The 15434-nt window shown below is 29.9% G+C and overlaps 1 protein-coding gene across 1 annotated transcript; it reads left to right on the top strand.

The window, feature by feature from the left end:
• Positions 1 to 1033: 1033 nt before the first annotated feature.
• Lovit (loss of visual transmission) lies at positions 1034 to 11441 on the top strand. Its single transcript, XM_026640894.2, has 9 exons — positions 1034 to 1322; positions 1763 to 2025; positions 2625 to 2864; positions 5254 to 5355; positions 5700 to 5962; positions 6690 to 6896; positions 7570 to 7700; positions 9918 to 10092; positions 11122 to 11441. Exons 1-9 carry the CDS (start codon positions 1117 to 1119, stop codon positions 11338 to 11340), a joined length of 1806 nt encoding a protein of 601 aa, XP_026496679.2. The 5' UTR covers positions 1034 to 1116; the 3' UTR covers positions 11341 to 11441.
• The last annotated feature ends 3993 nt before the right edge of the window (positions 11442 to 15434 follow it).

The following is a 15434-nucleotide window of genomic DNA, read 5'->3' as shown; positions in this document are numbered from 1 at the left end:
CGAGAAATATTAATTATTAAACATTTTGAAATTTATAATACATGCCATATAAACGACAAGGATTGAATATTTTTTCGGCACTTTTGTGCCTTAAATGATGATTGACAGATATGGGCGTGGTTCATGAGAGCGATTTTCAGTGTTTTTGGCGGTGAAGATAAAAGTGAGCTGAAGGGCTCTTCAGTTCATTCTTTGATGGTTACATACTTTTGTTTTGAACTAGCCGTTATGTCTTGGTTGTTTTTATTGTTATCGATTGTTATCGAAGGTAATGGTTTTGTTAAGATTGATTAATTTTAAATATCGTCTACTAATCTAGTACATAATGTGATTGACTACACTCGTGTCAGATTTAAAAATGGTCACCAACACGTGCTGGCTCGTAGTCGCTCTTATGAGTCGTTTACTCCTTTAATCTTCACGACTTTTTCATGATAATGTATTTATTTTAAATTTATTTTAGTGTAATTTTTTTCTGTTTCTATATCTGTGTAGTTTTCATAAACCGGGCAAATCTATACATTTTTAAGTATCGACTCTCTGTTGTTGCATGCAACTAGCATGTAGTAGAGTAGCTCAATAAAGTATGTCTCTTCCAGTTTGATTTTATGATGTAGCTGGGCGGCGCTGGGCGGGCGGCCGTGAACGAGGGCGGCGCGCGCGCTTCAGTCCCCTTCCGATATCCGAACTCGACTAGTCTAACTGGTGACTTCGGCGCTAACAACTTCTCTCATTACATATTTCCACATATGAAAATTTTTAAAGAAAGTTTTAAACTTACTATTAGTGTTTTGTAATATTTAAGCAAATATTTTAAAACTCTAATGTATTATAAAAGCGGTGAATAAGATTTCAATTGAAGGAGATGACATTACTGGGTTCGGGATTGTTCATTTTAATTGACGTTCCAATATTTGTGGATTCTAAGGGAATAATAGTTGAAACTAACTGAGTTGACTAAATTGACGTCGAATTATATATACTTATAACTCTAAATCGACATTTAATACTGAAATATAAGCAATTTCTAAATATCTAAATTACTCAAAGAATAATGAATACATTATAATCGGATTTGTCTTTATACTAAATAATACAAAATATTAAAACAGTAATATGGCTGATAAATTGAATGAATACCAAGGAGTGACGGGTCGCTTGCATTCAACAAGGGACAAGTGCAAGGAACGATGGGCTCAATGGAAAGAGGAACATCCTCAAGGAGTTAAGGAGGCGGTTAGAGAAGCCCTTTATGCTATACCATCTTCTGACGAGCCTCCTGAACGAGTTGTTCGTGAAGGCGAATACAGTGACCTGTTTAGGTAATAAATTTAAAAATATTTGTTTACCTATTATATTATTTATTAAGAGATTTGAACGCAGATTAAGACTGATCAGTTATTACTACCTTTGCTCCTAACGGTCACCAGTTTGATACTTGTGCATGACAAATTATTAGGCCCAGGTTTGTGATGTGTATAGCTAGTTTTTCAGAAAATGTAATATGAGGAGTTAGGCTAGAGTCTTTTTTAATAATCATTCCGGTCATAAAGTATTAACGTCACATAAAAAAAATATGTTAACTAAATACATACCTCGTCATCTAATTTTTATGCCATCACTTCTCAAATATCGTACAATGAATACATTTAAAATATTGTTTTGTAAGATATTTCTCGCCTTTTTTTCGTTTATTTATAATTTTAATTAGCCCACAAAAGAAAAGAAGTAGTATAATGATCAAATATATATTTTTTAACAGGAGAAAAAACAGACTCGAATTGATGAGGATATCAGCAGCTGTGATGGGTATAGAATTTTCATATGCCGGAGAAACCGCATTTGTATCACCAACACTTCTCCAAATTGGTGTTCCTCATCAACAAATGACCTTGGTGTGGGCTCTATCGCCACTGATTGGATTTTTCATGACTCCATTGCTGGGGTCCCTCAGTGACAGATGCCCATCGAAATATGGTAGACGGAGGCCTTTTATTGTTCTAATGTCAATCGGAGTCTTTCTGGGTAAGCGTTTATGAAACGATACATTAATAAAATAGATAATAGGATGTAATATGTTATAATTATATAGCCTTCATATAAAATTATTGTATATTATGATGAGTACTAGTTTATTAGGTTTTTTAATAACTATTAAGGTGTATTTGTAACATTTCACGTGTGAAAGAGCAATAATTAAATGTACATTATTATTATGCCTGACATTCCTATAAGCGAAATATATTTCTTTAAATAGAAATTGTTTTGGAATTATGACCGTTTCCACTTACGACAAACATCAAAAAATCTATTTATAGATATTTAAAAATATATATTTTATGCAAATTTAAGTCACAAAAAATTTCACCAAACATGAGTGAAGATAAATTTATTTAATTTTATTTAATTAATAATAGATAACTGTAGTGATTAATTATAAATAAGTTAACACATTATGGATATAATACTAAAAAATATTAAAGTAAAATAATTGACAATGTATCATACAAAAGCAATACAGAAAATTATTTAAATTAAAGAATGATTATACTAATAAAATCATTGGAATTGTTATATTTGATTAATGAAATAATACGAATTTTAAAAATATATGCGATTTTCAGGACTCATTTTAGTTCCCAACGGAGAAGACATTGGTTACGCATTAGGAGATGAAGGTTCTGTGAACAGAACCGTAGTTCCTTCAGCTCTAGGACCGAGGAGTTCTGCTCTTGAAGTCCAAAATAACAATCATCATCATTGGGGTGTACTCTTCACGGTACTTGGTACGGTTCTTCTGGATTTCGACGCTGATGCGTGCCAAAGTCCCGCCAGAGCTTATCTCCTTGACGTGACAGTTCCAGGTCAGTAATATTTGAACACTATTTCTTTCGGCTACTGTGTAAATTGCTGAATTTCTGATAACCCAGTTATTTGTTTTGTCTTCCTAAACTCAATGCTCTCATAAAGGTGAATTATATAGAACGCAGTAAAGTATAAGTTATCTCGTTCGATACATACTCGTATAATTGTCGTTTTGTTTTGTACTAAAATAGAACACTTGTAATTTATCAAGAAATATCATGTTACGAGTATATCAGAGATAAGTGACGTCTGGACGTTTTCAAACAAAATGATTTAAAAATAACTTATATAAAAATGATAAATTGTAGTCTTATTTTCATTTGTTTTTTTTTTATCGTGGCAGTAAAACTAAATAAATAACGAAAACAACTTGATCTTAAATGGATATATAAAAAATAAATTCGGTATATTAACAATATAAATATATCGTAAAATAAAAATAAAAACAATAATGATTTTATTGATGAAATTCAGATTAAATAAAAATTGTGTCATGCAATAATTTATTATAAGTTTTATTATTTAAATTGAATGTTCTTCACCTACTTTAATAGATACGGCAGTTTAATTTAATTAAATATTTGTTCGATGAGACGTCAGAACATGTGACTATCATTTTGTTAGTCAAGACAAGTAGGATATAAAACATACTTAAAAAGAGTCATTTTTATCTTGTACTCTCACCGTGATTGATTTTATCTTAAATGTACATATTTATGTATACATTTCCTTTCCCAGATTTTGAAATGAATTCATAAATTCAAATTGGACATTTTTTTTCAATAGTATGAAATTCATTTAAGGCTGAGTTTTATTAAAATAAAACATATTCATATTAATGATATATTACAATGATATTATTTTAAAAACATACCATCAAGTAAATCTTATAAAACTACTTCTAAAGGATACGAAAGTGATACTGACAGCCTACTTGAATGAATTATAGGTACTTTGATTTGGTTTACTTGACAGTAATTAAAAAAAATAAAATATTTATTTAGTAATATGAAACCTAGTAAAGGCTCCATTCATGTATTCAGTTATATGTATAATGTAATAGGTGTTGGTGCCAGTGGCACTGTTTAAAAAAATATCTTAATTTTTTAAGAACATACACGATCGAAGTATCTAAAAAAGTATTTATTGCGTATCGATTAAATGTACCTTAGTAAATAAATACATATAGGCTGTCGTATTACGTTGCACAGGAAACCATAAAAATCAATCAGTATCCAATTTCGTTTGGCCCCAATATATTTTGAAGAACAATTTTGTCAAATCGTCTCTTTAAGCCTTCCTAATAATGGATAGACTAATAATGGAATCAAAACATGTTGTTTTTATATTCAAAACCATAAAAAGACAAAAAATAATAATTAATATAAATATTTGTTTTATATTTTGTCATTAATAATAATGATCACCGTGAGACTTAATTAGTAAGAACCAATATTTAAACACAAGTATGTATACATTTATAAAATTAAATTAAGTAGCAGTTGTCACAGCGATAAGATGAAAACATTTTAACGACTGTTTACATTTAGTTTTAAATTTCAGAAGTGTTTATACATTGCTAATTGCAAATATTTAAAGAGATAAAAAATAGTAGGACGAAGTTTTACGGTCAATTTTTAATACACATAATTTACATTTGGGTCATGATTTTTGCGAATCGTAAATAGTTCCAATACATAAATCCAATACATGTTGTACAAACTGAGATGTTACAGTCACACATACAGTGGATACAATCTAATCCAGGCGTGGGTTCAAATTCAGGCGTCACTGAAACTTCATAACTTAGTGTGAAACATAGCATCTGTATCTGGGTGATTTAAATCCGCCATATTGTATTTAAATCACCCAGATACAGAGCCATCTTAAGTTATTCTATGGCCAAATATTTAATAAAAACATTTTATTTTTAATTTTTAATAAATCGTCTACCATATATAAATAATTTGCTTATAGCCAGACATTAAGTTTTGTTAATTCATAGGAATCTGATTGGTGGTACAAAAAATATTCATAGCAGTTAACGTGTGCGAGAAATTGTTGGTTCTTCGGGGCCCCCTCAAAATGCCCCCTCAAAATGCCCCCCTGGGCACGTGCCCTGTGTGCCCTTATTGTAAAGACGGTAATGCCCAGATATACATTAACCAATGCACATTAAATTCAAGCCTTCTACACAAAGAAAAGGATGCCTTATCCCACTAGTGGGATATTTATAGGCTACTTTATTTTCGTTATTATTTAATGAGCATCATTAAAATATATAATGTATGTAAGTTGTTATATAGGAAACATAAATATGACTTCAAAATTTTATACCCAATATCTTGCAAAGTGTTTTATAAGATGTTACACTTTGTGATTTTACAGAGGATCACGCTAAAGGTCTGAGTACTTTTACCGTTATGGCTGGCTTAGGTGGATTTATGGGCTATGCTCTTGGAGGAATAAATTGGGATGAAACTTCCTTGGGTGAGTGAAGTCCCTGCATTAAATATTTAAAATATACTAAGTTATGTTAAATAGCTCGTAATGCTATTTTAATAATAGATATTAACTTAAGGAACAATCATAAATTTGTAACCATTTATAGCCAATGAGTATATTTTACAATAGGACTCGAAAATGATCCATAAATTTTCAACTGTAAAAAGGAATGAAACGATCGACTACTGCCCATTTCAAATAGTTCCTAATTGTAATATAAGCCACATTCAACGGTACGGAGAAATAACTGGCAGCAATAATAAATAATAATCATATCTAAAGCTTTTCTTATGAATTGCGTTTTTAATAAAGTTTTTGATTGTTTCTAGGAGAATTATTCGGAGGTCACGTTAGGGCCGTATTTTTTCTCATTACAATTATTTTCATTGTATGCGTTACGGCCACAATAACGAGTTTCAAGGAAATACCATTAAATAAGATCGATGAAAATGATGATTACAATAAACTAGATAACAAAGATCAATTTGAGGAACATTTCGAAGAGAGTGAGAATGTTGAAAGGAATGGACTGAAGAAAGAGACGACTTCATACGGATCTTTAAAAAAAGCTGATGCCCCAGTGGATGACGAAGTAAGTGTAATTTGAAGAACAATAATAATAAAATGACCAGGAAATACCTTAAAGGATTATTTGTTAAATTTCATTATATTTTCTTAACACTTTTCAATCCAAATCTAATTTGGTTGGAAATTCTCTGACGGTTTTTTAATGAAAGTTAAACGCAATCTCATTTAAGCCAATCATCTTCATCATTTCAATTTTGCGTTCCTTAACAAACTCTGGACGGACGGACGTTTTTTTTACATTGATTCGAAATTGTTTTTTCGTTGATGGCTTTAAGTTAAATCATAAAAAATAAATTTTAGGGTAAAATAAAGTAAGTTCTAAGGTAAAACAAAAGTAATAGTAAAAAAAAGTCTTAAGTAAAATAAATTAAGTTTCTTGTACACTTTTTTTATAACATATTTTGCAATACCTACTTGTATAACGTACAAAAATCACGTTTTATATTACTTCAATAATTAATCCGACTTCAAAATAACGTTGTTACAACAAATCAATTCAAAATATACTTTATTCCAGTAGGCCCAGTTTTACGAGCACTTTTGAACCGGCAAGAAACTAAGTAGTTACTGTTTTTCAACATTTAAAAATACAACATTACATTTTAACTTTAAGATTATTAAAATTAGCGATTATAAGAAAAGTGACATTTAAATTTAGCTTATATTTTAAAAAACTATCCAGAATGATGAAAATATTACCGTTTTTCATATAAAAAATAACTTTGTTTAAGAATACTGGTATTACAATCAAGATTCCAGTGGAGGGCCACACTGGGGAGCCACTTTCTCTGAAGCACTATCTGAAGTCTATTGTGTTAATGCCAAAGTCATTGCGTATTGTGTGCCTAACTAATCTATTTTGCTGGATGGCTCATGTGTGTTACTCGCTCTATTTCACTGATTTCGTCGGTGAATCTGTCTTCGGTGGAAATCCCGCTGTGAGTATTATTCAGATTATTGTCGATAATTGCATCTGAATGAGAAAATTCTTCGAAGAGATATAAATCTGTAATTTTGAATTTAGAATAAAATTTTTCAGGACTAGTTTAGCAAACTTTATATCCCTATAAACACTGACCGATGACCTTATTTAGTAGCTTTAGAATATTGTTTTTTAAATCTAATGTGTCATACTTATAATTTAAGACTACTTAAGAAGACACCAAAAAGTGAAATTAGAATCCGTTTTTTTTTTTCAAAGCTAGATGACGTTTTACGGCAAAAAATATGAATATGAACGTATGTCGTTACTCTGTGTTATGCTTATATTCAATGTTTATTTAATGACTTATTTTTATGACAGCACACGTTTTATTCAAAATGATGATTCAGTTTTAGTAAACACAGATAATTACATTAAGGATTAGTGATGAATGGCTTCGTACGTGTTGGCTTTGGATTATCTCTGCTGATACATCAATTTTCAAAATAGGTCAATGTTTTTTATTAGGCTCATACAGTAAAACATTATTGCTCAAAAAACAGCTATATAAATTGCAAAATGCATTTTATACTATACCTATATATATTTTGTGTAATAATTTTACCTTATACGCCTTTAAATGTAAAGAGCAATATTGTAAAATTGAAATTGCTATATATTAATCGCAGGCACCTGTGGGCAGCGAAAGCCGTATAAATTACGAAGCGGGTGTTCGTTTTGGATGTTGGGGTATGGCAATGTATTCGCTGTCTTGCGCTTGCTACTCTACGGTAATTGAGAAGCTCATAAAAATGTTAGGGTAAGTAAAAATAAACACCCAATGAATTTGCTTGAATTTTTTTATTTTTGGAATAGTAATATTTCTTTTTAATAATGTTATGTTTATATAATATAAGCTAAGAGCCCAGATATAGATGCCCAGTGGTTAAAACAGATGAATCTTAATCGAAATCGTCGAAATTCAATCCTGTCAAGCATTTATAATTGATCCCGCGCTCGGTGGTGAAGAAATACACCGTGAGTAAACCAGTGTCTGATGAATTTCTGACACTCTCATGCCCATCAACCCGCAATTTACTATACAATATATTGACAGTAACTTATTTGTAGATTTCCTAACTTTTATAAAATTACGAATATCGATTGATCTAGGTTCTAGTCATTTTTTATAATAGTTACACGTTTAAAAACGAACAAGGTCCACGTAACGAACAAATTTAGCAAAGTTGATTAGGCCAATTCAAATCTAGACCAGACCGTAAAATAATAATCGTTTTTTGGAGACTGTCTACATTAACTAAATTCTTTATTAGCAACGGTTACTATATAGACTACATAATAATTAACATAACTTTCTGAACTGGGCCGTTTTTTTTTAATTTATGTTAGTTAGTATAACTAGTTTATAGTCTAATCTATATGGTATTAATATATAATATACATTTATTGTATTTTTTATAAAAAAAAAAAAAACACTTGCGTCCAAAAGTTATAAACTCGCAAATATTTTAATACTATTTTTTGTAACGAAGTGCTATCTCTAGTCAATTAAAGAAAAATATAAATAAGTACATAGGAAGTAACCTTAAGCACTTATATCACATATACTTGAAAGTGAAGAAATGTTATATTTATATTACTTACCTTCAACTTGACTGAAACGATCCTTCCTAGTTATTATCTCATTAGATCAGACAGCCCTTGACTTTCAACGAGTCGGCGCTTGAAAGGCTTCTAAACTTAAATATGACTTCAGAATTTAATAAACTATATTACTTCAACTATATTTAATATAATAACGCTGTAGTGCTTATATGTAACTGACAGTCTATTATTATTATTATTGTTTCTATTTATAAGAAACTGATGTTATAGCCTGTTATAGTCCATTTATTGATGGCTTAAATAGCCCATATAGCTTCATGTTATATTTACCTTAAGAAAAGAACGACGGACAAGAAAATTAACTATCTATAAACGAAAAACAATCTGGCGTTGAAGTACCTTTCGCATTACGTTTATCCATATTACGATGATTTATTTCCAATAATATAATAACGTTATAACAAAATCAGTTCGCTATTTGTAAAATAATATTATTGTATTCATTAGTATTATTAATGTAAGTATATAAATAAATATTGGACAACATCACATACATTACTCTGATTCCAATGTAAGTAACTGAAGCACTCGTGTTATGGAAAATCAGAAGTAACGACGGTACCACAAACACCCAGACCCAAGACAACATAGAAAACTAATGAACTTTTTCTACTTCGCCTCGGCCGGGAATCGAACCCGGGACCTCGGAGTGGCGTACCCATGAAAACCGGTGTACACACAACTCGACCACAGAGGTCGTAAATGATAATAATTTGTAATATTAAAATTTAGAATATTAATTACTTTAATTATTTATTTAAAAAATCACACTTTACTTTTATTTCATCAATTTATGAATTATATTTATGAGCTATAAAACACACGCCATTTTCATTTATCTCCCATCTAATCTTTTTTAAAAGCCCGCCATACTTCTTATCCTCTTTCAACTGATATTTAAGTTGGGTCGTAAAGCCGATCAACAAAATTTACGTTCGATTCCAGTATAAATAATTATTGATTCGAAGTATAAATTAATTAATAATATTAATTTGTTAAATTACAAATTATTATCATTTGCTGAAATTAAGTTACTTTTTATTATTAAATAATTTGATTACATTCGATATCACATTTGTATTTCCTGTCATCCTGTCAATATATATATTTTTTTTAATTTTTTAATTTTTTTTATTGATGTATTGGATTGAGATTGTTGATTTGAATGTATTTTAAATAAAAATATTAATGTATTATAATAATATATTAAAATAATTGATAGAATGATTAAATCTTCGGATAGATTTCGAAACTTTGTTTTTAAGTTAAAAAGTAAAATTAAATACTATAAATTAATTATAATAAAATTATACGAAATTTATTTAAACTTTTCATTTCTCATATGTTTCAGTGCCAAGAAAGTGTATGTAGGTGGATTGTGTACGTACAGCTGTGGCATGCTTATGCTGTGCATTCTCCGAGCTCGTGCTGCCGTGCTGCTCTTCAGCTGGACTGCTGGAATAATGTACTCAACACTATTCACCATGCCATATTTACTGGTTGCTCATTATCATGCAACGGGAATGGTAAGGTTTAGCTGTAATATATTAGTAACATAAACCCAAGATAAAAATTTAAATTTTAACTTTTGATATATTATATTTATAATATATTTTTTTAAATGTACAATATAATTACTTACAGATAATTTTAAGAAATATATACGACTCACTTCTTTTATTTTTACTAATAAATAGCAATTATCTGTAACATTGTTATTAAAAACTCGATTAATATAACACGCAAAATTGGGCAAATTTCTTTATTTTTGTTATATGGTCACTACGATGTGTTACTAGAGAATACTTGACCAAAATTATATCCTAAATTATAATTTCAACATATTACATTAATATTATGAGCACAACTTAACATGTAATATCTTATTGAGAGGCCTCTAACCAAGAGAGGGCGATATCTGAAACTATTACGATTATCTATATTATAGTTAGACAATATTTGTAAATATTTTAAATTGTCGTCAAATAATAACTGTATGTTTATAGGAAAGCATAAACATTAATAGATTTGTGACCCCTAGTAAGTGGTCGATCCCTTATCAATCAAACCTTTTTACCGTATTTATATATTTGACGGCGACTGCGATAGATCAGCGGCACGCCCGTCATCGGTAGGAGCTTCCGGTACAGGGTTCATGGCGTAGGTCTCAGGCAATTAACCACAACCATACAATATGACAATTCTTGTACTTTATGTAGGTAATCAGCTATCACAAATTATAAAGTAGGTATATTATAACTCTCCGAGTTGCGTGAACCAACGGTCCCGTTCGGAAGGCCCGAACTGTATCGCTCTCTATAATAATAATTAGCTTCCGACTCATCGCTCTCCAAAGAATTCAATATGTGGCAGTTGTCCCTTCAAACGATTCCGATCACGTGACTCATTATGTCACGGCGTTCACACCCCACAGATACAACAAAATCATCTAAGTTAATAATTCTTCATAATCGACGATATATTGTTTAAAAAAATAAACACTGAGAAATGGTATTAAAATTTAACGCTGCTATTATAATATTTTGACATTCCAGTGGGACAGCGATGGTGGTGGTAGTGAACAGGAACGCGGTATCGGCACCGATGTGGCAGTGGTCAGCAGCTGTGTGTTCGTAGCTCAATTATGTATCTCGGTGATCATGGGATTCGCAGTAAAGATCACTGGCTCCACGGCAGCTGTAGTCGCAGTTGCTGCAACGCTTGCTGGTGCTGCTGCTTTCACTGCCACCAAGATAACATACCTCGATCTTTAAGCACATAATATTGTAAAATTTGCGAAATGCATACATTTTTATTTCTTATAATTCAGTCGTAAGTTTCAGTAGGTCATTCTCGTTACATAATCCATGATGTTGGATTGTTGCGATCTATTTGTAGCTAACGTTTTACGTCTATTATAATATCTATTATAGGTGACCGAATTTTCATTGACATTTGTATTAATAATTAATTTATTTCGTAAAAATCTTAATATTAATTATTATATAAAAAAAATGCCTTAGTTTTTAAAATAAAATGTTCGTTATGGTAACATCATTAAATTATATATATGAACGTGTCCAGAAAGCATTATATGGATTTAATAAACTATGATATGTTTAAACCGACTGACGGTGCCGCGCTATTATGATTCTTGTGTAATTTAAATGTTATTCATATTATAGTCACTGTCGTATATCCCTCTCAGATATTACATAATAATGTCCTGCTTTGAATTTCGAGTTTGTTCTTACGCAATAGCTCATCTCAATGGCTGATAAATGCGTATAAATATTTTAGATATGACATTCAAAGCGGTTTTCATGACATGTTAAATAGATTTAATAGAGATAAATTATTCTATTTAGTTTAATTTAAATATATTAATTAATGTATAAATTATGATATGAAATAGCCGAGATGGCCCAGTGGTTAGAACGCGTGCATCTTAACCGATGATTTCGGGTTCGAACCCAGGCAGGCACCACTGAATTTTCATGTGCTTAATTTGTGTTTATAATTCATCTCGTCCTCGGCGGTGAAGGAAAACATCGCGAGGAAGCCTGCATGTGTCTAATTTCAACGAAATTCTGCCACATGTGTATTCCACCAACCCGCACTGGGGCAGCGTGGTGGAATATGCTCGAAACCTTCTCCTCAAAGGGAGAGGAGGCCTTAGCCCAGCAGTGGGAAATTCACAGGCTGCTAATGTAATAAATTATGATTAATCTATTTATAGTGAGTATCAATATTATTTACTAAAAGTGCAATAAGTCTGGAAAGTTGTTTTAAAAGTAAATAGATTTATTAAAATTATTTTAAATGGTTCTAAGTCAGTTAGCGCCGTAACTGTTGCAGTGTAAATAAGCAGTAGCCATATGATACGGCAATAATAAGATTGATTAAAACTATTGCAAAAATATATTCACGATATTATAATAATCGATACATAAGTTAACATAAGCTATGTGAATAAACTGTAACAATATTTAATGAATCTAATTTCAGATCAGCATTAATATTTAATCAATGCGAGCACAAGGAAATGTTTTATTTTATTTATTTTAATGTGTATTGAAATAAAATAAAGCAATATTTTTAATTTATTTACATAAAAAAAATTAAAATTAAGCTTATATATTTATGTCGTTAAAAATATTAATTCTATTTATGACAATATTGCATAATATAAATAATAAATATTTACTTGAAGTATATACAGAATAAGTTTATCATAGTTATGTAATCAAAAATTACTCGTATCTAAAGCATAATATCATAGAATTCAATGCGATTTGTACAAAATGAAAAAAACACCAGTTACTTTAATTGCAGTAATTATTTTTTTAAAGTATTTTGTTTAATATCTCATGTTGACGTTAAGTTGCTATTATGATGTTACTTTGCTCGTAGTTTGTACAAATCGATTGGAAATTACGTTTTAATAAATATTATTTATCTGTATTTCAATATGTGACACATTTATCTGTTGCTGTAGGTAAGAAAAAAAAACAAACGTTTCAATGTTATAAAATGTTTAATGTATTCAAAAGATGAAAAAAATAAATAATTATATTCAGTGATTATTCAGCAACATTTAATTTAACATATTCAGTTAAATACATGTTCCCAAGGCATTGGCGATGTATAAGATGGATAATAATTCGTGTTTCTATGTTAATGAACATTGTTTAAATAAGACTTGACATGTTACAAAAAAAACCTACTAACAGCTGATTTTTTTTTCAAATTCTTTAAACTAAAGAAAAAAATATAACATTCTATACTTAAAAAATAAAATATAAATTGGGTTCCTTTGTCCTTCCTAGTCAATATTAGCTCTTGATTTCAATGAAATAAACTATAAATCATAAAAACTCGTTTTACTCTAAGCGGAATAATTGAATAAATAAAACGGACATCAAACTTTAAACGACATTTACATTAATGAATCTTAGTAAAACGCAGGTGTTTTATTAAAATTAAGTTAGACTCAGTTATTACGGCAAAACTAACGTTCAACTTCGAGTTTACTGAGGTAAAGAAATGAGACGACTTAATATACGCTAAAAGCGTAATAACGTTCCAAGTTTCGAAAGTGTTCCTTGGAATATTCTGAGGATATGAGGGACAAGGAAGTTTGTTACTTGTGTTATAATCATCAAATACTTATTATTTACTTCCTCCTGTTCAAAGATTCGACAAGCAACTCGAGCAAGCAAATCAAATTTCGAAATTCATCTACATTTTTTATGTGATTGATCAACTTTTCAATGTAACCTACTCTTATTAATTTATTGTACTAATTATAAGATAAATTATCTTGTAACCAAAATACAATAAATATACAAAGGTTTTATTGAAACGTGTTATAATTTACATTGAAAGTAAAAAATATTACTAATTATAATTATATTAGAACTCGTAAAGATTCACTGTTAAGTATTAATATCTTTCTTGTTTTTCCTCATTTTATAAGTAAATTATTACCCCTCTTAAGGTACAATGACCATCACTGTGTCTTATATTATAACCATTCATCATTTAAACGTGTAAAATGATCGTCTTATAGTGAAACAACTTAGTAAAGTTAAATTAGCGAAAACATACATAAAGTAATTAGTTAAGAACCTTTAATTAATGTAAAATTTCCTGCGAATTTGGCGAAAATAGTTTTCATTGGCTATAAAAATATTTTAAGGATGTTTACACATTCATCATACTATCATATTTAATTGGTGGTAGGGCTTTGTCCAAGCCCGTCTGGGTAGGTACCACCCACTGAGATATTATACCGCCAAACAGCAATTCTTAGTATTTTGTTCCGGTTTGATAGGTGAGTGAGCCAATGTAACTACAGGTACAAGGGACATAACATTATAATGTTATGTCCCTTGTACCTCCCAAGGTTAAAACATTGGTGTGATGTAGGAAATGGTTATTATTTCTTACAGCATAAATGTCTATGGGCGGTACCCACTTACAATCAAGTGGCCTACCTGCTCGTCCGCCTACCTATTACATAAATGAAATACTGTTTTCAAGATTACATATTTGTGTTTTAATACAATAGAATAAAAACTTTTATAATTTCATAAAGCGATGTTATGGCCCGGCATCGAATATATTTTAGCCTTATAAGTTATATTGGTAGACAAATGAGTTAGTTACAATTTCCTAATTATATTTGTATGTATTTCAAAATATAAAGACGAACGAAAGCAAACGTCGTAAAATCATTGAATCGATTCCAATGTTCGCTTGATAAAAATTAGTAAGATAAATTTATGTATATTCCAAGAAAAAACTGTAAATATTTCGGAAAATAAGTCAACCGGACGGGAGAAGAACCGGAGAGAAAATTACAGCGGGTGTTGTTTATCTTATTAAATAAAATAAATAAATAGCCTTGAAGCCATTCTTAAATACTCTAAATTTTTACATCGTATGATATAATATGTTTTAATATATAAAATTTCGTAATAATCTTTTGTACTAAATCTTATCTATATTTTAATTTGCTTTTTAATTAAACTTTAACTACTCAAGTTATTAAGTAATTTAGATTTTAAAGAAGAGCTCAACTTTTGAAAATTTTTATAGCATCAAGAAAAGCAATAAATCTTGTTTACAAGTTCCATCCCAGAAAAATGTAGTTTTCTAACATTTTATTGAATCACCGAATGGGAAATTATCTTGAAAGACATTTTGCAACCTAAGTCAGAAGCTAAGCACCGACGATAATGCTATTAATTATTTATTTCTTTCCTATTAAAGGTCATCGTTCGTTATTACGTTTTATTGTCTAAGGAGAAATTTTATATTACGAAAAAGCCAGTAAAGTAACGTCTAAGTCACACCTTTATTA

Source organism: Vanessa tameamea, chromosome 7, assembly GCF_037043105.1.
Source record: "Vanessa tameamea isolate UH-Manoa-2023 chromosome 7, ilVanTame1 primary haplotype, whole genome shotgun sequence".
In the NCBI taxonomy this organism is placed as follows: Eukaryota; Metazoa; Arthropoda; class Insecta; order Lepidoptera; family Nymphalidae; genus Vanessa; species Vanessa tameamea.
This window is presented reverse-complemented; position numbering and strand designations above follow the sequence as displayed.

Coding starts and splice junctions, on each gene's coding strand:
- Lovit (XM_026640894.2), top strand. CDS start 1,117: ATGGCTGATAAATTGAATGAATACCAAGGAGTGACGGGTCGCTTGCAT. Junction 1,323..1,762: donor GAATACAGTGACCTGTTTAG/GTAATAAATTTA, acceptor ATTTTTTAACAG/GAGAAAAAACAGACTCGAAT. Junction 2,026..2,624: donor GTCAATCGGAGTCTTTCTGG/GTAAGCGTTTAT, acceptor TGCGATTTTCAG/GACTCATTTTAGTTCCCAAC.